This window comes from Palaemon carinicauda, chromosome 9, assembly GCF_036898095.1.
Source record: "Palaemon carinicauda isolate YSFRI2023 chromosome 9, ASM3689809v2, whole genome shotgun sequence".
Classification (NCBI taxonomy): domain Eukaryota; kingdom Metazoa; phylum Arthropoda; class Malacostraca; order Decapoda; family Palaemonidae; genus Palaemon; species Palaemon carinicauda.
Window position 1 is genome coordinate 141,877,293 of NC_090733.1, and position 23,634 is coordinate 141,900,926.

General features: G+C 37.0%; 1 protein-coding gene and 2 long non-coding RNA genes across 4 annotated transcripts in view; 1 reads left to right on the forward strand and 2 right to left on the reverse strand.

The window, feature by feature from the left end:
• The window catches only part of LOC137647200 (uncharacterized), a 66,164-nt gene that overhangs the window by 40,596 nt on the left and 1,934 nt on the right, over positions 1–23,634 (forward strand). For both annotated transcript variants that reach the window (XM_068380534.1, XM_068380533.1), the window contains exons 3-10: positions 418–558; positions 1,731–1,959; positions 3,095–3,177; positions 6,377–6,496; positions 7,638–7,716; positions 8,109–8,430; positions 9,528–9,635; positions 10,276–10,398. In XM_068380534.1, coding sequence (XP_068236635.1) covers positions 418–558; positions 1,731–1,959; positions 3,095–3,177; positions 6,377–6,496; positions 7,638–7,716; positions 8,109–8,430; positions 9,528–9,635; positions 10,276–10,398 — 1,205 coding nt within the window. The remainder of the gene's footprint in view (positions 1–417; positions 559–1,730; positions 1,960–3,094; positions 3,178–6,376; positions 6,497–7,637; positions 7,717–8,108; positions 8,431–9,527; positions 9,636–10,275; positions 10,399–23,634) is intronic.
• On the reverse strand, positions 12,209–20,860 carry LOC137647203 (uncharacterized). The gene is made up of 3 exons (XR_011045543.1): positions 18,083–20,860; positions 17,825–17,961; positions 12,209–17,718 (listed from the first exon to the last, which is right to left on the reverse strand). It is a non-coding gene; the product is annotated as an uncharacterized lncRNA (long non-coding RNA).
• The window catches only part of LOC137647202 (uncharacterized), a 72,393-nt gene continuing 70,114 nt past the window's right edge, over positions 21,356–23,634 (reverse strand). The window contains exon 4 of the long non-coding RNA XR_011045542.1: positions 21,356–23,626. This is a non-coding gene — a long non-coding RNA (uncharacterized lncRNA). The remainder of the gene's footprint in view (positions 23,627–23,634) is intronic.

Sequence of the window (23,634 nt, forward strand, 5' to 3'; positions counted from 1 at the left end):
AACCTTAGATGGTACTTTTTATGATCCATTTTCTAATTTATGTACGAATGGTTTGTTAAAATTTTTTATTTTGTATTAATGATTTAAATTTATTGCATGTACCACGATTGCGATTATGAACGAGAGATGGGTGTATTGGTGCCATAAGGGCGCAACCATTTACATTTCACTGTTACCGAGTCCATAAATGTTAGTTTTTGAGTAATATAAGCGGTTGTTAAAAGTCTAATATCCTTTATATTTGTTAGGCAATTTTTATAGACTTGCAAATTCCCTTATACGATTTTTTTATTGTCTATCCTTTGAAGTCAAGTTTAACAAAACACTAAAGTAAACATTAACTTGGAAATACAGGGTACAAATTTGACTTCATTATCCTATTATGGTTTTGTGCTATAATTTTTTTTTTCTTTTTAGTGAAGTTGTACAAGACGCAAACGAATGGTTAGGCAAACAGGAGAATTATGAAGTCGTCAATTGCGAGTCTCTCATCTTACCTCAGACTGGACTGAACGACACAGTTGTGCCCGACTCATGGCCCGTGTCCAGATATCTTAGGTGAGTGCGTGTGTTTGCTGTCTTCTTTATTCACATAGTTGCAGTATGTCGATTTAATTTGATCCTTTATTATAAATTGGTCATTTTATTTGATTACTGAAATTATTCTAATATTGTATTGGATTTGATCCTTTATTATACATTGGTCATTTTATTTAATAACAGAATTTATTGTAATACTGAATTTTTTAATATAACAGGTAGTTGTATCATTGTAATAGTTTCCCTTGTTTTATGGCAATGTTGGTCCTTAAAATCATTAAAACCCCGAAAAAGGTAAAACAGTATCATAATCCAACTGTTTCCAGTCTATTTTTGTAGGTAGACAAAATAAAACTTATGGCAGATTTTGTCACATTTATATTGCTTATTTTTGTTGGTAAACAAAATAAAACATGACAGATTTTATCAAATTTGTATTCCAAAATAAAACCTTAGGCAGATTATATTAAATTTGTATTGCATATTTTTGTAGGTAGACAAAATAAAACCTATGACAGGTTTTATCAAATTTGTACTCAGTTTATTTTTGTAGGTAAACAAAAACCCTATAGCAGATTTCATCAACTTTGTATTGTTTATTTTTTAAGATAAAATAAAATCTATGACAGATTTTATCAAATTTGTATTCAGTTTATTTTTTGTAGGTAAACAAAAAACCTATGGCAGATTTTATAAAATTTGTATTACTTTTATTTTTGTAGGTAGACATAATAAAACCTATGGCAGATTTTATTAAATTTGTATTGTTTATTTTTGTAGGTAGACAAAATAAAACCTATGGCATATTTTATCAAATTTGTATTAAGTTTACTTATGTAGGTAGACAAAATAAAACTTATGGCAGATTTTATCAAATTTATATTGTTTATTTTTGTAGGTAAACAACTTAAAACCTATGGCAGATTTTATCAAATTTGTTTTCAGTTTATTTTTGTAGGTAAACAAAAAACCTATGGCAAATTTTATCAAATTTGTATTCAGTTTATTTTTGTAGGTAAACAAAAAACCTATGGCAGATTTTATCAAATTTGTACAGTATTCAGTTTATTTTTGTAGGTAAGCAACTTAAAACATATGGCAGATTTTATCAAATTTGTATTCAGTTTATTTTTGTAGGTAGACAAAATGGCAGATTTTATCAAATTTGTATTATCATTCTTCTCACCCAGAGGTCTCAGAGTCTGGATAAGAACAATCTCGGCAGATGAAAGCCAAAGCGAATTGCCACGGCCATGGAAGTACCGATACCTCATAAGCTACCGTGACTTCAGTCCCATTTTCGACAAGAAGAGTATGTTCAACAGTAAATACGAGGATGCCAATGTTTTGCTAGAGCGGATTAACTATTACTTGGCTGACCGATCGACAGCTGCTTGTGTTCTCAGCCTTCAGACTCTGGTAAAAAAGTCTTTTTTTTTAGTTTTGAATTACGTTTTTTTGATGTCTAAGGTTCGGCACAATTTAAATCTCTCTCTCTCTCTCTCTCTCTCTCTCTCTCTCTCTCTCTCTCTCTCTCTCTCTCTCTCTCGGGTGGGTTGAGTGTCTTAATCCCTTTGATGATACAAAAAGGTTACATTTAAGAAAAAAGCTTCCTAATATCAGGAGCTCTTTTTCCTCCATTAATCGAAACATTTGTCCCAAAATTGTTCTTCATTCATTTAAAGGGTTTTAGGATCCAATTGGAAGCTTTCCTGCTTGGTGATTTGCTGGACGGGGTTTGAGACCAGATCTAGATCGATAGTTTCTTGTAGTGTTTGCAACTTCATCCTTGTGAGCAATGCATGGGGTTTTTGGGGAAGCGTATAGTTCAATCTGCTGAGTCATTAGCAGTCATTGCCTAGCCTTCCCTGGTCCTAGCTTGGGTGGGGAGGGGGTTGGTTGCTTATCATATGTACTGGTATATATGATCAGTCTCTGAGGCATTGTCTCTTTCCCTTAACTCTGCCATTTACGAATGGCCTTTAAAACTCTCCTTCAGGGTTCCTGTAACGTCATGTCTAACCTTTTTCGTTTATATTATGCATTCATCATCTTCATCATCTCCTCCTACGCCTAGAGCGGATTAACTATTACTTGCCTAGCCCTCCCTGGTCCTAGCGACAAAGAGATGAAAAGAAAAAAAAAGACAAAATAATAAAAGAAACAACAATAATTATACTGAATGAACAAGTAAAATCGTTGAGAGAGAGAGAGAGAGAGAGAGAGAGAGAGAGAGAGAGAGAGAGAGAGAGAGAGAGAGAGAGAGAGAGAGCCTCGGTTTAGATTTCGACAGTCTTCTCTATCTTGAGCTTTTATTTCAATACTTCTCCATTCATCATCGCCTACTTTACACTTCATAGTCCTCAGTCATATAGGTCTGGGTCTTCCAACTCTTCTAGTGCCTTGTGGAGACCAGCTGAACGTTTGGTGAACTAATGTCTCTTGGGGAGGGCGAAGAGCATTACATTCTATTATTTTCCTGCTTGGTTACTCCTTCTGTCCATACAGTTATTAATTTTAGGTATCTAATTATAAATTTTTGTATTTATTCAAGGACACACCAATGGTCGGCTTGCTGGACTTGGATGTTGATGCTGAGAAATCCCGAATCTCAGTCTCTCAGCATGGTTATACCAGGTAAGTCTATAAGGCTGACCTTTAATTACGTCTTACTACTATTGAGGTATTTATCACTTTAATGTGATATTCTGTTTGTACATAAAAAAGTAAGCTGGGAGGGGCCTTGTATTGAGTACATCAATTCCTTTTTTTCTGTGATTTCTCTTAAACTAGTGTGATTACGATAATACCGTGTAGTTTTTATGTACCAGTTGGAGGACACATTGTGGGAGCGAAAAATGGAGACACTAACTCATAATAAATTTTAAACAAATTATCAGATATATCTCCCAAGTATGAAAGAAAGCCGAGGGACCTTTCCTGACAATGTCAGCATTAAGAATACTGAACACTTCGGCATGTGCGAGACGTGAGATTTAGGTTACATTTAAATTCTGTTCGATGGAGTATTGATCCATCATAGTGCATTAAAGATTCATATCATGACTCAAAAGAGAAAATGCTAATGTTATTATCATTGTTTTTAGGAGTACTATGTCATGCGAAGTGTAATTGGTAATTGTACAACATTTTACTGTAACGTCCTTGATAATGAATGTTGAAATTTTTTTTTATAATCAAGTCGAGTAAATGTACCATGCTACTTATAAAATTTAAATCTCATTCTTGAATATGTTAATGGAATTTGTCTGCCACAGAAAGTGTTTCAATGAGCTTTAAATCTAAGAAGCAGCATAATCATAATTATGAAAATGGCATATATGGTATGTTTAATACTGTGCATTACAATTGAATGATATGATTAATATTTAATACTTCTGCATGCGTTTCACCCCAAGAGTGTAACTGATCATGTACATAAAATTTTTATAGCATGAATAGACAGCAATCCAGTGATATAGTTTCATAAAATGCAAAGATTGTAAAGTATGAAGCATCTTAACATTGCAATATCCTTTTTTTTCTGCAAATAGATATCATGGACTTATTTTGTTACCTCTTGGAATGACGTAAATGTTTCACAACTTCTGCACTCAAGATGCCCTACGATAGTGTACTGTACATTGCGATGTAAGTTCTAGTCAGGAGACAAAGTAGACATGACAGAAGCTTCTTTCGCTCTCCTTATTTGTCGTCTTGAATATTTTTTACATCTATCAGCTTTTGCATCATCAGCACCAGTAACCAAGCAGCTTTTGTATCAATGTATTCCTCTTGTGCGAGGAATTTCGATTTTGTGAACTTAAATGCACTCATATTCAAACCTAACACAAAATCGTTGTTTAAATGATTTATACTGCTTAATTTATGAAATAAATCTGCCATAACACTGTATCGCAAGTGCTATTAAGTACCTAAATATCCATCAAAGTTTTCTGTCCTTCAATCGATAATTTCATTTTTCCCTGGATAATGGAGACCTTTTTTTCTTTATGAGATCGTCTGATTACCCAGTATTTGCACTCTCATCGTACTTTTAAGCATTGCCATACATAGTTTTAAATATCTACCTCACTTATATTTGGTTGATAAATGTTCCCCTTTACCTCGAGTCCTTAACTCGTTACTTCAATAGTTACAGGTCCTGTAATAGAATTTTAGAACACTAAAGGCTTGTTAGGCAAGACAATGCAGTATCGGCCACTTTTATACATTTCCTTATTTAGCCATAGAGTAATAGGCTTCACATTTCCTTATTTAGCCATACAGTAATAGGCTTCATATGTACTTTTAAATTAGTAAGTAGACCTTTACATAAAATTTGATTTGCCTGACTGAACCTAAAAGCCTTTCCTTCAAACTTATTTCTTTGTATACAGTACAACCCACAAATATTTAGGTTATCACTTCGCTATTTCTTAAGTTAATTAAATGATTCTTATATCTTCCCAACTCATATAAATATGCTATTCATCAATTTTTCTCTTATAACAAAGAATGCTTAATTTTTACAACATAAAAAAATATATTTCTTGCACTGTACTAAAAGGCATTTTTACAATATATAGTATTATAGATACAGTACCTGTAGTCAATTCCAGGTACAGTATCTGATGCTGCCATTCAAGTGCTTGTGATTTTCAGATTAATACTCCTAATCAACTTTTATCATTTCATCTCCCAAAGGAGATTGAAATACGTTCTCATTTTTTACCTAATCTGGCAAGAGGCTATAAAAGTACAGTAGTTTTCATTTGCATGGTATAGAATCATTCAATCAAGACTAACTTTTGTGGCCTCTTAACTCTTAGGTTTTGGACATTTGGAGACAATATTTATACAATTTTACTTCAGTATTCATTTGGATATTTTTTTAATATACTTCAGTTCTATGTCTAGATAAGGGAGGTTAGAATTGTTGTCCATATATCTATCTATCTATCTATATATATATATATATATATATATATATATATATATATATATATATATATATATATATATATATATATATATATATATATATATATATATATATATATATATATAAAAATTTTAACATTTTCAATGCCATATGTAAAACCCTGTTCCTACCAAAAAGAATATTTTGGAAATAGAGCACTTGTGTAAAGTAATCCCAACCAGAGCAGTGTGGTATTCAAAACATTCCAGGAAGTTTAATTGACATTTACATTCCCACCTGCCTCCCCACATACAGCGCTATAATTTTATTCACCAAATTGCTGATAAATCAAGGAAGCTTGTGCAGGGAAGGGACTCGGTTTACTTTACTGGTTTATTTACCAGCCATAACAAATGGTTTACATATGTATTAGTAAGTGTCTTTTTTTTGTTATTCTCATCAGAAGATTTTCATTATAGAATGAATGTTCTCAGTTATTTCAAACGGCAAAATGCAGGTGGCGCATGTACCAGAACATTGGTTATAGACCTGAGTAAAAAAGTGGAGGATAAAGTGTACAGTAAAAATACTTCCTTTTTTTGTTTCCCGTGATTGATTTCTTACAGCTATGTACAATGAAGCCTTCCTATATTTCATTGCAATGACCAATGAACTTGTTAATCGGTCATGCAGGCCTCAGTTTGCCATATAAAAAAAGGACAAAATTAAAAGAAAAAATTCTGGATGCTCAGGAATACCTTAGCAAATTGGTATAGTATGTATAATAATACCCTAATACTGTATATTTAAGGCGTGATACACAGTATGTTGTTAGTAAATACAGGCAGCATACACTGTACTGGACTATATATGTTTTATGTAGCATTTCTTAATTTTTCATGTATATTCCAGGTTCTGCCGGTCGCTCCGTCTGTTTTCTGTTACAAAATACAAACGAGGCAGTCTGGCTGCTATTATTCGTCAGCCTAAAGTTATCTTCAAAGACTTTGCACCAAGTCACACCACTGGAGGGTAACATAGAACATTTTTTTTCTTGTGGATCATACCACATTATATTTTAGTATTTAATTTTCTCTACTTGATCTATAAATAACCATATTTAGTGATAGCACACAAAAATTCTTCTCTGAACTATTAATTTTGTTTTTATAATGCAATAATTTTAGCTAAATCTGTCAAGAGAATCGGTTACCACAGGAGATATGAGATTAATACAAATAGTTTAGTGTCATCATAGTCAATAAGTTATTTTCAAGGTCTATACATCAAGTGTGTACAAATAAATACCCTAGTAGTTAGTTGGGCAAGAACACTACTGTGGGTAACATTTAAGAAGATAATCTTGTTGAGTACTTTAGTTACCATAGTATCAATCAAAAACTACTCTCTTGCAATTTTTTAGTTATAAATTCAATAATTATATAAATAACACTTCTAACTCCCTTATTTTCAAGTTTGACAACAAAGACCTTATGCATATCACTGTCAAATGGCCAGTCATACAAACTTCATGATCATAGACGTCTAGACGATATGGAAAATTAAAAAGCAGTGCCTCACATCCTGCCAGGTTCTTGGAAAAGTCAAAGTGTAGAATAAGGGCCTGATGTGTATTCTCATTGTAATCCTTCAAATGTTTAACCAGCAGTGATTCAAAACTAGTTACTGTGGAATTCATAGAAACACAAATATTCATGTAGGGCATGAATATTCAACTATTAGAATAACATTACCAATTCTCCTCTTTCAAGTGTAGAAAGAGTCTTTTCTTGTCAACTTAAAACAAAATATGTAGCTTTTGTAATTAACAGTCTTCACAAAAAAACAAAAGCAATATATCATTTCATTTACATCTCCCCAACCATCAAATTTAAGCGAGAGGCTTCAATTAAAAAATCTAATCCAGTTGGTTAACCTTCAGGAAAGCAGGAATGAAGCATAACATGTTTCTCATGCTGTTTACTGTCGAACATATTCACCAAAGGTTACCTTTACCTTTGAGCCATTTGCTTTGAGCGAAGGAAACAATGATAAGTCTACACCTTTTAGAGTAACCATTTATGTTCCTGAGTTACACCAAAAAGCATATGAGTAATGTATAGTAGAATTAAGAGTATCAGTAATACAGATCTTGATAGTTTCCAAATTACAGACACGAGATACTTTCTGACGTTATGAAAAGGGCCCTGCAGTGGACAGCAGAAAATGAAGTTTCTGTTCTAAATGTACAGGTAAATAAGTGAAAGCTGTAAGAATTCATTTAGTGTATAAGGGAAATAAAAAAAAAATATTTTTGGTAAAAACCTTGACATTTGTTTTGTATCATGAATATCATTGCTTACTTAATTTTACTTAATCAAATGAGTTATTAGTTTACTGAAATCTTAATGTTTTTAGGTAAGTTTACCTTTTATATCCTCTCAGATTCTAAGTTAAGCTAAGGTATAATGAACTTTTTAAATTGATATATTTTATATCCTGAATCATGAATTTATTAACATGTGTACTACAATAACTCCTGTAGCCATGATACTTCTTAACAAAAATGCTGCATTAAAAAGGGGCTTGCCTTCTTTCAAATCTGTCATTTATACCCAAATGGGATTTTTTCTTTTATGCACAGGTTCTGTCATTAAGAGCTGGTGAACGCAGCACCGCATCCTCTACATGGCTGTTAGAAAGTCCTGGTCATATCCCTAACAAATTCACCTCTTTCGTCCGTGTTGTTTATGCTACAGCCCCAGATATTGATAATGATCCTTTGCTGGAGGATACTACTGTGGATGTTGTCCATCAAGATGACCTTGAAAATGCTGATGGCAATGGAGAAGACAAGTCTACTCATGGAAGTTTGGAAATAGAAGATGATGATAACAACCTAAACAGTGAGCTTACAGATACAAATGAGGCAGTTGAAAATGGAGGTTCAGGTGTGTTAATTGAAGGTGAGCACTTCACGCACATGCACGTTTTTATGTACGACAGCATGTGATTCAAGGATACTCTCAAGTTCATTTGTGAGTTGCAAGTTTGTACATATATTCACAGACTATAAGCTGATAGCTTAGTTTGTGTAGCTCTAAATTTGGATAGACTATAGTATGTGGTAGAAGTTTAACAGTTGAATAAAATCATGCATATGTATCATAGTATATTTTGTGTGTAAGTTGCTTATTTAAATATAACTCACACTTCCTATTTTCATTAGAAAATATGCATAATTTAGGATTACTTTTTATTTATTCAAAGAAAAATTTTAGTTTACTCTTGCAGTTTCTTATTACAGTACTGTTACTAATTCAAGATTTTTTTATGTAACAAATGAGCTTGTCAGTTATTTAGCCTATAGATGCCATGAAAAAAAAAAAGAAACTTCAACATGAAGGCTATGAATAATTTTCAACAGAACAGCCTTTTTTTTATTTAAAGGTCGCAAATCTTTTTGTCGTTGGACCCCATTTATGTATTGTTTTAATGTTTTGTTGGGGTTAATTGTAGCCCAATTCAGTTCCTTTAATATAAAAAAAGTTCTGTACCATGCTCTACATGATTTTCAAATTTGTGAGGAAAGATCTAATTTCCATTTATTTCATATGATTTTACTTTTTTATTCAATTTGAAATTTACCATGTTTTTGGATTCAGTTTACATAACCTTTGGTCTTTAACCTGTACACTGTTGTTTCATATCAATACATGCTTACACACTGTATAGTAGTGTAGTATAAAAATACAGTGTCAAAGTTTTCAAGTAAACTTAGTTATGCTTTCTTTAGTCAATGCCTATAGTACTGTAGTGTAAAGAGAGCAGTATAACAATGTCTGACATATATCCGCAAATAGATTTAAGCTTTAAAAAGCCAGCAGGTGTAAAGCACAATACAGTATCTGTAGTTCAATATCGAGGTTTTTACAAAATTATTTGTTGTGTATTTCAGTGCTTTTTTCCAATACAATACAGTATATGACCAGGTGATAACGTTAACTATGTTCTAATACTGTAATATTATCTAACCTACAATATTAATTTCCCTTTTCAATAGATGTTGCTAGTGTGCCTGGAATGGTCACTCCGAGGGATTCAAACTTTGACGCAAATAGTTCCAGCCCCTTACACTGTAAAGTCTTCGTTCCTAAGATGATTGAACCAGGTATGTCAACGGTACCAAACTGATTATTCCACATATTTGAACACTCGGTGAATTGATGGGATAAAGTATGTATGGCATTAAGGAGCCAACATGTCATTAACCCACTATAGTTAATAAAAAAAATATCAAGTAGAAGCTGGTGGGAAAATAAGCCATGTGAAATGTGTTAAACACACAATACTTAATAGCCAGTGGTATGATGGTTTTTTCTGCATTAGTATTAATGATGGTAATCTGCCTATTTAAATAGAATAAAGGTGATGGTATGCTTTTAATCTTTTTACAAAACATGTGACCAAATTGGCTACTTCAAATCCTAGGGCAGAATGTTTAGGTGATGCACCATCTTTTGTTTCCATGTAGGCCTACTTTTTTTCTAAATATCCAAATATGAGCAGTCACCCAGCAAAAGTGGATTAATTGAAGCAGCATCTTCATTAAATGTAAGAATTTTATATGAAGCAAGGTTCGATACTGCTACAGTATTAGTTTATTTATAGTTTCTTAATTACATGTAATCATTTGAAATGATTTGAAATGAAGCAAGGAAGGATATGGTTTTAGCAGTTTTTTTTTTTTGGTTGGGAAACTTCTGGTAAAAAATATTCTTGATAATTGTTGTTATATTTTACTTTTCCAGGAGCTTTTTGTAGAAGGGCAGAGTGGGAAACCATGGATCTGACAGTAGATAGATTAAATTCTTGGGCAGGAGCTTCACAAGGAAATATCTTAACAATTCATACTCATTATGTTTACTGCAAAGGTATGTATTAATTTTTATTATTTAATACCATAAGGATATTGGTTTCTGCTTGTAGGAGCTCAAATGCTGTGTCTTACCTTTAAATTTGAAGTGTTGAAACTAGCAGTTGAGGTGTTCGTAGATACTACGTTACACAATTAAAGAAATACAATTTTCAAATAGGTTTTACAAATTCAACGCAATTTGGCCATAATTTTACTATAGTTGCAATTAAATTAAGTATTTGCTTTTCTTTATTTAAAATTATATTCAAAGCAAAATTACATTAGTTTACTTAATATAATTATTCTTTTGTGAAATTTGAACCAGGAAGTAGAGACTAACTTTTGTTGTGTGTGAAGAACTCTTTAGCTAAAAAGATGCATACAGTATCTTTAAATCAAATTAGGTATATTAAAGTTATTTCTTTACCAGTGCATTTAAATTTAATGGTGATGGTCAGTTTTTTTTTGTACAGCTAATTTCATTTACCTTACAAAACTAAAATTTGATTTTATTTGTTTAAAAAACTACCCATTCTACCAACAATACTGTACCAGGATCTTTTTATTAAGGAAAATATTTATAGTTGGCCTCTAAGAGTTCACAATATGAAAAAATATTATTTCAATGAATCTTACCTGGCATTCATATACTATATTGCTTCTTTCTCCTAAGTTGGTTAAATATTGTCTACCCTTGAACTAAAATTTTCCTCTTCTCTTCCCTTGTAATTGCCCTGCCCCTCTAATGGAGTATTGGGATCATATGGCAGTGTTTGGCAATGCTATCATGTGGGCCAATCATATACTTTTGTCTTTCAGTTCTCTCATTGCTCTAGGTTCTCGGCACACCACCAGAAATCCAGATTATGATTTTTTTTTTTAAAGAATGTTATTTATTCAAGGTAAGGGGATGTCTTCTGGCTTCTCCAAGTCTCCCTTTGAAGGTTTTCATAGGAATTTATTGCTTGCCAATAATGACCCTTCATTCTTTTGATTTACATTGTGGGGGCTAAAGTATGATTTAAATAGTCAATGTGAGAAGTAAATTCCCTCTCAGTTCCTCTTTTATCTTTATTTAGTAGCTGTTCATGTAAAAGAAATTATCTTTTAATTCGGGTGAAAAGCTACAGAAGACTAGGCTTGTTGGTTTGTTTAAATAAGGTAGCTGATGCTACACATGAAAAAACTTACTGGAATTGATGGTACTGTAATATTTTACTGGTTTTGCTTTGTTTGCGCAATTAAGGCGGCTACAAATTTTATACAAAACTCAATTTATGCCTAGCAGTTCTAATGTACCAGTCAATATAGGCCAACAGGGGTCCCCACCCATTCATACCCTTCCCATGGCAGAACAAAACTGATTTTATTTAAAACCTAAGCATGACTTTATGTACATCTGAGGGGTAACTATAAAAACTGGGATGCAATGTGTCCTTTTTCCTATTTTCATGGGTCCCTCAGTCAGGATAGCTGTTCTAAAGTGATACATAAATTTATGTATGTCCTCATATCTCTGGTTCTAATCATCAAATTTTTTAAGGTTAAGGAATCCATTGGTGAGCATGTTAATCACCCATCACTGAACATTTTCAAGTCCTGTACCAATTTAACACTAATCATCATTACAATGATTTCAACATCAGTTAAAGGATGTATGAACACAAATTGTTTGCTGGACATGAGTTATTTATTGTTCGAGTCGCAGGAGGAGGGATACAAAAAAGAAAAAAAATAGATCCTGGCTGGACCACACACAATCATACTCATTGGCAAAGTAGTGCGCTGGCTAACACAAATTACCAAACTGTTACATTCCCTTTCTTCAAGAACATTACTAGTTGTTGCCACACAAAAAACAAGGCTACTTCCAAATATTAAAACACATTGTGTGGCTTGAAGCAAGTACAGTACTTCACAATATGAGATATCAATAAGAACCCTGATATAAAATAATACCAGTCATTTGACATAATTTCACGATCTGGACCATGATATGAAATACTGGGTATTTTGACACATCACTATTGGAACCATGTTATAAAATAAGATATTTTAACAGTATCAATCTCATTCTAAGAACATCAATACAGCACCAGCTGTGTTAGGCTATATCAAACATTTTTAACTCATTTTGAACAATATCACACTCATTGTAAGAACATTAATCATCAAAATGTCATTCACATAATATGCAGTTCATTGTTCATATTTCTCCAGTTTCTTCACACTTATGCCGGATCTCAATGTCACTGAAGTTCCTGTAGCTCGTTAGATCACAGATAATGGTGGATCTGCGGGCTTCTCAGACACAGCTCCGGCGTGGGGGCAGCTCGTTGGGGGTACTAATGGAGCATGGTGCCACGGCATCACGCTGGGTGTCAGGGGTTGCTAATGTTACTGATCCCTTAAGCTCGGATGCTGTTGACTTGTCGTCGCAGAGATGTTTCCGATTCCTATGGAAAAGTTTTCCGGTCAGTGTTGTGACGATGTACGAGTGAGGTTTTGAACCCTCATCCTTCATTGTTGCTTCCTCACATTTCTTTGGGGAGTGGTTCTGCATGTATATTTACTGTCCTTTGATTAGCAGAGGTAGATCTGTTGTTGCCTGGCTATTGAATACTGTTTCTGGTTCTATTGTCAGTCTTGGAGTCGGTGGTAGTTATGTCCTTCTGTAGCAAGGGATTTCTGATCCTTACTGGAAGGGTGCTTTGGAGTTTATAGAGGTACAGAAGTTCTGCGAGACTGGGGAGTTGGTGGTTTTACTAGTGGTGTTCGTAGACTTAATACCAATTCGGGGTCAGTGTTAGCATTTCTGGCCACCTGGAGTGTATGTTTTACAGTCTGTAAGCAGGGTTTGGCGAAACCGTTGGACCGAGCGTGATATGGGGCCGAAGTTACATGGTCAAAACTCAATACCCCATGACTTGGTCAAGTTCTGGTGGTGCTTGCTTATGTAGTGCCAGCCATTATTGCTGGCAATCCTCTCTGAAAATCCTTGTTCTACCAGGAGTTGCTTCGCGGCGTTGACTACAGCTTGTCTCGTACATGGTCCTGTGATTTTCCTGATAAAGGGGAATTTGGAGTAATAATCGGCAATCAAAAAATAGCCCTCATTCTCTAGATGAAACAAGTTCATTTCCAGCACCTGCCAAGCACGTGATGAAATCTCATGTGGTTGGAGTGTCTCTGTGCTTCTTGACAAGCTCGACAGTCTCGGACCATCTGATCAATGTCTGTGTTCATGTTGTGCCAAAAAACACAAATCTTAGCCCTCAGCTTTCCCTTTTCCTGGCCCTGGTGCCTGCTGTGGATCGCTTGTAGGATCTCATTCGGCATTACTGCCCGTATCACGATGCATTTTCCTTTTAAAACCAGTGAGTCTTTTACTGAAATCTTGTCCCTGTAGGCCCAGTAGTGTTGTAACAGTGATGGTAGTTCCCTCTTGTTTTTCTGGCCATCCTTCCACGATGAACTTCTTTAGTGCTGCTAGTTCCAAGTCTCGTCCTGTCTCGGTTTTTAACCTCAGGATGTTCTTTGTACTGAATTGGACGAAATAGACCTTCATGTCGAGTTGTATTGACTGGTTCCGGGTGTTCGACAGTTGAGATAATCTGTCGGGAAGAATCATCTGTTTTCCAGGCTTTTACCATATGGCGAGATCATACTCTTGCGGTTGCAGTAGCATACACTGTAAACATAGTGAAGCCGCTTTCAGGTTCTTGAGGGAGATCATTTCGAGTGGCTTGTGGTCACCCTCGACCTCGACTGGTTTCAAATAAATGCAAGTGTGGAATGGCTTTCAACAAAACACGACAGTGTTGTATACTTACACAATGTGTTCTTGATCTGGAAACATTTCTGATGACTCCGCATTCACTGGAAGTCACCTTCTTGTTTCTGTAGTTCTCTGAGAGATGCCGTCAGCTGCAACAATCGTAAAATGAAGGGCGACTTGTAGGTAACGATTCCAAAAAACTAGTAGAGTCAACCTACAATGTATGGTGGGAGGTTGCCTTGATGTCGTTGACCTTCTCTGGGTCGGGATGGGTGCCGTCTTTGTCATAAACGAATCCAAAAAACTGTATGCTATCCTGGTTGATACAGCACTTCGAGCTGTTCAAGACAAACTCTTCTCAGCTGCTACCCTCATCAGGTTGTGCTCCTGGGTCTTTCAGAAAATGGTGACCTCGTTGGGGATTGTACCTAGAAACTGCTCGAGGATCTCATCCATCCTCTGCTGAAACACATCCAGGCTCAATCTTAGGCTGAAGGGTATAAAGATGAAACAATACCTACCAAATGGAGAGTTATATGTTGTTAACCGTTGGCTCTCATTGACCAACTTGACCAATCAGTACCCATTCTTGGAATCTGTCTTGGAGAAAAACTTTGCCCCAGCGAGGTTATAGGCGATTTTTTCAAGGTTAGGGGTACAGCGGTGGTTACACTTGATGACTTTAGGTCCTTAGGGTCTAAACAGATCCTCAACTTACCATTACTCTACACAGATCCTCAACTGACCGTTGCTCTAACTGCTGTAGGCTAGGCTGCTTGCCTAGTCGGTTGGCTTGCTGACTTTCTTGATGATCCCTTGGATTACCATCTTGTCCAGTTCTGACTTCACCTCGTCCTTCATGTGTAACATGCACATCATGCACTAGCGCAGTGCATGGATCACTGGTGCTGCGTTGTCCTCAATGATGTGGTACATCCCCTGCAAGTTTCCAATGTGGTCAAATTGTTCAGGGTACTGCTGTTGTAGATCTTGAAATGAGTCCAATTTCCGTGTCAAGGCGTGTTTTGGGGATTTACTTGAAGTTCACAATGTAGTGTCACTAACCTCAACTGTCTGGTGCTCGGAAGACCTAGGATAGCAGGCCCGTCAGTGTCTGCAACGTGTAACTCTGTGTTGTCCTATTCCCCATAACCAAAGCAACATTTCAGCTCAAGGACGCCATTGCTGAGGGATCCATGTCCCATGGTAGGCTGGTAGCACTGTATCATGGCGAGTCAAGGCACTAGGATAGGGCTCACCTGTCCACCGTATCACTGTTGGACACATCTTGCTGAATATGTGTAGAGGAGGTACGTTACCCTGCATGCCAGTGTCTACTTTCACCTTCAGTTCCGCTGGAGCACGGGGTTTTCTCGGGAATCTGTATGTCGACGTGGGCGAAAACCTCATCGCGTGTGTCGCTGGAGATGCTGTGAATATTGATCGACGAAAATTATATGTATTCAAACTCTCCCTTGTCGTTGCCCGAGTTGTCCTAGGTGATGGCATAGACTTTCCTGCGACGTGTCTCCTAGCAACGGTCCTGTGGATTCTTGGGTGTGCTGAACTGTTGGTTGCCCTTAGTTTCTTCTTGACATTTGAGAGGCAACACACTCTCACAGTGGTTTTGTTTACCGCACTTGTTGCAAGTCGTCCCATGGGCTGGGCATGTGTCTTTTGGGTGACTGCTTCCATACCAGCGACATGACCCCTGTCCTGGGTTTTTCTGTAGGTTGCTTACAGTTTCCATGGTGGCCCCCTTAGCTTCTGCAAGTTGCTTCGTGTGATCCACAGATGCCTCGTGTGTGCGCCCAAGATTGATCAGTTCATTCAACATGAGCTTTCGATCCTTGGATAGAAGCTCCTTCTGTAGTTCGGTGGGACGTGTTTCTGTGATTATTTGCTCAATGAGGTGCTCTTTATATTCGGTGCTCTTGTCAAAGATGCACTTCCAAGCGTGCAACTTTAATCGCGATATGAAATTGGCCTCTCAGTCGGCTGCTGTTTGAACGTCTGTAGGAAGGGCCTCACCGCTCTGAAGTTTGTCCTGGGGTTGATCTGTTCAGCAATCTTCTCCCACACCTTGGCTGGATCCTTAGCATCTTCTCCAGATTGGCTCCACAAGTTGTACCATTAGATCGTTCTTTCCCTACTAGTAACAGGATATTTTGTCAACTTTTTAATGTGTTTCACTGAAAAATAGAGTTCACACTGCCGCTTAAACATGTAACAAGAGTTGACATTATCAATGTCTGACCAGTCCATTTGTGGCATAATGGAGTTTTGCGAGTCTGTAATAATAGTTATTGATATGGACACTTACCTCACCTAAGATTGTTTGTAAACAAGACGAAGCAAATGTCACTTGCACTTAAACATATACCTGCTCTGGTGAGACTGTTATGGCTGCTGCCACACTCCAGCTCCGATGTGCTTTTATGCACAGTTTGTACGCAAAAATACAATAATTTTTGGTTCTGTCACTGTTCAGCAGTTACATACCTGGTTCACTGTCCTTTGCTATCCACTTCGCTCCCATCATGTAATGATTTCAATGTCGGTTTATGTAGATTTATGCACACAAATTGTGAGCTAGACTTGAGCTGTTAATTGTTCAAGTCACTGGAGGAGTGATACAAAAAAATAGATCCTTGCTGGACCCCACATAATCGTACACATTGGCAAAGTAGTGTGCTAGCTAACACAAATTAGTGAACTGTTACAATCATCACTATCATAAGATTGTAAGAAAGTATCATCCTCCTCACTGCTGTCATGTGGCTGGTCCTGAATGTGCTACCAAAACCACAATAGCTCCAGCTTCTCATCAACTAGAGTCCAACCATGACTCGCTGGCAACATGGAACACCAGGCTTTGGAACATGAAATAGCTTCCATAACGCCTACCTGGTAATCAACACGCTTTATATGTTGCTCTATGCTTTTGCAACAAGGTGGTACCTGATTCAGTCCATGGTCTGTGGTGTATCGAGTTCTTCGTAGTTGTTCAGTTGCTGGTAGCGAAGTTTATCATGATGATTGATGACTGGTCTACCATAGTGACCACGGGTGAAAGCATCCAGCTCTCAACCAAATCCAATAACACATTCCAGGAGTCACCTAATCTGGAAAGGGAAAACTTCAAAGTGGACCATCTTCTGAAGGACTTTCAGAGGCTTTGTCTTTCCAGTCCCCGTAAAGCAGCTGGTTGAATCATACCCTGTGAATGCATGTAGTGACAACAATGTTTCAAGTATATCAGACATGCCCATAGCCAGTCCAGATATACTTGTCAGCCTTCTCTTGTTTCCCATGCCAGTGTCATACAAAATACTGATATCTTTCGTCTTCGATGCGTAGCACAAAAGCAGGAAGACGACATCCTGACCCAGGCTCTCAACTCTGTACATTAACCACCCATCTTGCCATAGATGCTTAAGTGCCAAAGATCAGTACTTATACCTTGAATCTGTTCCTTTTATATACTACTGCAGTGAAGACAACTCTGCCGCACAATTTGTGAGCGTATGCATCCTGGCTCTAGAGCTTGGCAAGTAACTGAAAGATGATGTTTAACTATATGAAATTTTTAATATTAAATTCAAATTTAAATATTAATATCCTAATCAAAGTGATGTAATAGCCACTTCATAAGAAGTATTACCTGAATGAACTGATGTTTGTTGGAATCATTGTTCTGGAAGGTCTTCCAATCCACAGGTCATATAGTCTTCTCACATTGTATAACAATGTTCTCATCACAGCCCCGTCTGATGTGTTCCTTGGCTTGCGTAATGACAGCTTCACATAATTTAAAAAAAACAATAAATTAACAAACATGTATAAATAAAATTATGAAATCATTATGTACTGAAAAAGATGTTTCATTGCAATGTTAAAGAGCATCTTTAATATATCTTACCTAAACGCACTGAATACTGCATCTCCTTCCTTTTACATCATGCTGAAGACCTAAGATATAACCATGAAGTTACTTTGGATATCTTTCACCATGCAGGAGCAAGCATTTACATCAGAGAATATGAGTTTCTTTCCCAGTAGGTTTTGCTGCATCATCTACTACTTTTGTCAGGTGATGTTACCAAAGAAACCTTCTGCAATTGCTGAGTGTAAGGAACAGGAATTATGGGAAATTTGACCATCTCTTCAAGCTTTAACTTCATTCAGTTAATTCTATAACCAGGCTTTCTCCATCATGAGGCTCAATACTACACAGTATTCCAGCTTTGATCAAGTTGTGGAATGATCTTCCTAACCGGGTAGTTGAATTGGTAAAACTTCCAAAGTTCTAATTTGCAGCAAATGTTTTTATGTTGAACAGTCTCACATAAGTCTTTTTATAGTTTATTTATGAAATACCTTTTTTGATGTTACTGTTTCTGAAATATTTTAATTGTTCCTTATTTCTCATGTCATTTATTTATTTCCTTTCCTCACTGGGCTATTTTTCCCTGTTAGAGCCCTTGGGTTTATAGCATCTTGCTTTTCCAACTAGGGTTGTAGCTTAGCTAATAATAATAACTGGGAAGACACATTTTCTTGCTGCTTGAACTATACAACTTTGTTGTCCACTGATCTCTTAATACTTGATACTTTTCTTATTCGTGGATCCACTGATTTTGTACTCTTCTTATTCATGGTTCCAATGATTTCCTGGTATTTACTTTTCTTATTCATGGATCTAATTGTCTTGAGGGTTTATTTCTTAATTGGCTCGAAGAAATTTTTGTTGTTCTTCAGTCTGTCTTCAATGGAAGCGTTGTGTTCCTCTGCTCTGCACATGTCATGCGCTACATCATGTGTTGTCGCCTTACCAAAAGACAGAATGAGCAGATTACCCTGTGTGGCTACTGTGAATGGGCTGAAGAAACTACTGCCTTGATGTTCCTTTGGCTTCGATTAATTTCTGTTGGTCGCATATCTGAACGTTCATGACTCATGATTGTTGCATGTCTGACAGATTCAACAGAGTTGACAAATTGGGATATTTTGTGTTCTAAAATGCTTCTTGGTTTATGAGTATGCCAGTGATGCCACTACTGCTGGCTCCACAAGACTTAGCATGTTGCTTGAAAGATTCTTTCAATGTTTTGTTTATCTGAGCCGCCATGAAATAAAAGAACGTGCGAAACTTATTGCATCTTACTTTAGCAGGTCTATTGCTCCTGGATGGTTTTATTCTGTTTCACAGAAGCATTGAGAAGATGCTCAAGTACCTTGCATAATTTTGTACACCTAAACTTCAGAAGATAGGTGTCGTGGCATGTATGCATATAAGATAGTTGTTGTTTAATAACATAGACCAAAGCCAGAAGTACTCGCACACAATCCATGTAAGACAGTAACAGCCGAGTGGTTTTTCTAAGGGATCTTTTTCTGCATTCTTTACAGTAAGCTGGTATCTGTCTAGATATTGTCGCACTGCCTCATTGTTCATGGCCGATTCAATGGTATCAAGAGAACAGTTTGTTATAACTTTATTGATAATCTTCGGACCATCTTGTGAGTTCAACAATCTGAGCCTCTTGGGAAGTTTTTCTAATGCCTCTGTTACAACTTTGTAACAGTGAAGTGCCCTGTCTTAATGTTTCCATGAAAGTACACTTTGCAGTGAACCTGATCCAATAAGTCCAGCTTTAAATGGGATATCTGAGAAACCACTTCCATCCGCCTTCTTATCCAGTACTGTATTCTCATGAATGCACATTCTAGAATGTTCCTATGAGTATGATATAGTTTGGTATCGATCGGGTTTATTCCTTCATTCACGCTCCCATATTGACCATGGTGATGGTGAATCTTTAATGCACTTTCAGCAAATTGTAGGCATCCCTATACAGTTTGCAATGACTGGATAGTAATCAATGAATGTTGAATTGTCTTGGAGGGGAAACCTGATACCATGATACCAGGAATTTGCTTTTGTGTGGACTAGTCATTCATCCTGGCTAAGATGCATACAATTTGTTTGTCCAGCTTCATGTAATGAATCCTCACCACCAGGATATGCCACACAAGTGAGTTAGTTTAGGGTTTTGGCAACTGTCATGTAATAGTCTGGCAATTCTGTAGTCTCGAGATGACCAGCTCATTTTTTGGTTCTTTCTGTTGATGGGATTTCAATATGGAGATCAGTATGAGACTGAAGGTCCTGTAATGTCTTGAAGCATTATCACATGGGCTGTATGAACAGACTCCTTTTCAGTAATGGAATTCAGAATTTGAAATTGTCGAACTCCTAGTGAAACAGATTTGTATTTGGGAGCTCTTAACAATTTCTAGTTGAGAGAAGTATTAATGTCTCTGTAATTACTTTAGCCAAGCCAGCCTCCATCTCCAAGGTGTATCAATAATTCTCACAGTGCCCCATTCTATTGAGTAGTTAAAAGTTGCTCAATCCCATAGAGGGTGATCAAGTCATACTCAACTTTTCTTTTGGCAACTTGTACTCCCCACAAGTTGCAGCATGGGAGATATCTTTTTCCATTTGATAGGACCAGTTGCTGAATCTTTTGTATTTCGGGGAGTCTCTCTTTTGTGAAGATAAGGCCAAGAAACCAGTTCTGTTGGGTAACTTTGCATTGCATTCCAAATCATGCACATTAGGAGGCCACTTCTGCTCATCGGATTCTTTAAAGACTGCTAGTGGCCCCATTTAGCTGCATTTCTGATTATATATAATTACATATAATTTTCTAAACATGATTGATGATACTTTTCTTCATGCAAACTTTTCTCTGCTTCTGATCTTAGTGATTAGACAATCATCATTACTCAACTCTGCTTGTTGTTGTAAAACTTACCATCCTCCAAATTCAAACTGATAAAGACCTGTAGTTAAACATGCTTTTACTTTCTTATTGTGTTTATCAGATTTACAGTATATACAATTAAGTGTGAAGATTATATACTTTATCTAGATGTTCTCTTGGCCCTAGATGGGACACTATTACTCTGTTTCCTGAGCAAGGCTATTGAAATTCATGGTGAATGTCTTATAGCATTCTCAGTGATGTCAGGAATTTGATTACAGATATCTCATTCTGAATGTTGAAGTTAACAAATCAACAAGTCTTACTTTTTATTTCTTGTAGTTTAGCAAGTGTTTCCTCTGAATCTTCTTTGGAAGAAAATAGTTTAATTTCACCATACTTGTCTGTTTTCAATCCTGAAGTCTAGCATGTTGATGTAATACTGCTAGTTGTCCTTCGTTTCTTGGAGGGTCCGCTTGAGTTATAATCGGTTCTGACATACTTCCCACACTCTAATCCTCTTCTAGCAATTGAGGAAAAAGTTAAAATGGTTAGACAATTTTAAATGACATGATTCAATATTAGGCATAACTTTTCTGTCCCTTAACAGTGCCGTATATCTGTTCAAGACCCTGTGTTTCAGGCTGTGCAATGCTCCCTAAGTGTTTAAGCATGTGTTCAAGCTGGCGACAGCTCAGGTCGCCTCATAAAGTATATGTCTGGTGTTGTATCTTGATGATTGGTGGATCCTAGTACGCCGAGATAGTTGCTACAAAATTGAGTTAGTCTTCTCACCTTTTGTCACAATCCCCAGATTATGGTATATTGGGAAAAGTTGAATCTCACTCACCCCAAAGCAGATGTTGCACACAGACATGGCAGCAGTGAGAGTTCTCCCATCAGCACACTAAGCTCCTCAATGGCAGTCTCCTTGGGCACCTTTCCTGGCTGAGGAAAATTGTTCCACAGACATGCCTCCACCCAAGATCCCTTCGGTGGTGTTTGAAGGATCATTAGTTGGCCTTCAGGGAGATCTCCAAACCAACTTGTCGCAGTGGTATGGGAGGTTAGGGTTGAGGAGGAAAAACCTTAACTGGGGAATCCCACTCAACTCCCCACATTCAGATTCAGACAAGCTACTGTTCTCAGGTACATTGTAGGAGAGGTGGGGTGCCACACCTAGCTGACCAGGTTACTTCTGGTGTGTAGACAGTAGGAAAAAAGCATGAGCACATCATGGAAAAATATAATCTGCATTTATAGCTCTGCAAATGTTCAAAGAACTTTTGTGAGAAAGTACTCTGTAGTGTTGACAGATGACACCATTACCACTATAGTAGCTTACATCAACACAGTTTTGCACCCCCTTAGTAAGTTGACAAAACAGGTGTGTGTGTGTGTGAACAACATACCATACTGTAGAGCTGCCGACCATATGCATCTGAAGCAAGGGGAATGTACTAGTAGACACACTTAGTCACCAGAGAAAAGTCATAAAGTTAGGGTGGTCTTCATATTATTGTGCAACAGGGAGGCTTCTTGCCCTGAAGGGATCACTTTTTTTTTTTTTTTTTTTTTCCTTCCTCACCATAATGCTAGACCCATTGCAGTGTTTAAGGACATCTTCCAACCCCCATGAAATACCCTAGATGCTTATGCTATATTCCTCCATTCATCCTGATTTTCTGGCTGATTAACTGAGTGTTGATCATGCCAGTCCCCAGGATGACCTTGGTTGCTCTAAGATGTCTGCAAGCTAAGTATTATCTGGATGTGTTAGCAATACTAGGGATGTCGCTCCACCATTCTCCTCCCCAGGCATGAAAGGTGGGAAGACTACTTCGACTAAACAGTCATTAACTCCCGGAGTTTCTCTACTGACGAGGTGTTATCAGTGCAAAGTGTGGGCACAGCGCTCACTGGTCCAAGTTCTTGAGAAGTCTACAAATATACCTGACGATCAATCTCCTTGTGCAAGAGTGGGAAAGTGCTCGTTGTTTGTCCAAGGCACAGTCGGCATTAGAAGTCTCACGTCCATTTTCTTTGATGGTCTTATATGTTTTGCGAGTGGGGATGGAATTGCCAAAGCCTCCAGGAAGAGCCCCTAGGCTAGAGGAAGTTATCACTCCTACCATGCTCATAAACCTCCATGAAGGAAGGGCAGGGTTATAATTTTTCTTCCCTCCTCTGATATACACAGCCTCGAAGGGAGAAGTGGAAGAGCATGCAACAACCTTTCAACCTGGAGAAGGGAGAAGTACCCTGAAAGCTTATTGGATACCACTCTTCTACTTCATAAAAACTCAGCCCACTGCACCGGAGGCCACTCCGTACACCCAAATCAACGGGATTGTTGTGAATAGGAATGCCCCTGCAGCAGCTACTAAGTTGATGGGGGTCAACTTCAGGCTTTTCATGTATGGGGCACATCCCTTACCGAGTTCGCCAGGACACAGTCTACACAACATTTTATCAATGGCAAGGTAAAAAACAAATAAAATGAGGTAAATGAAGCAAGAAGCTTTTTAAAGTCCAGTTATATTAATTTAATTAATATTTTTGATAAAAATTACTGATTGAGACGACCGAGACGATTAATTGCTGTCCTGCCTCCCTCAAGTTAGTAACTTACTAAACCGGAAAACAACCGTATGAAGCAAGCCCCTACCAATGACTATCATGTCTCTCAGGATCTGAAAAA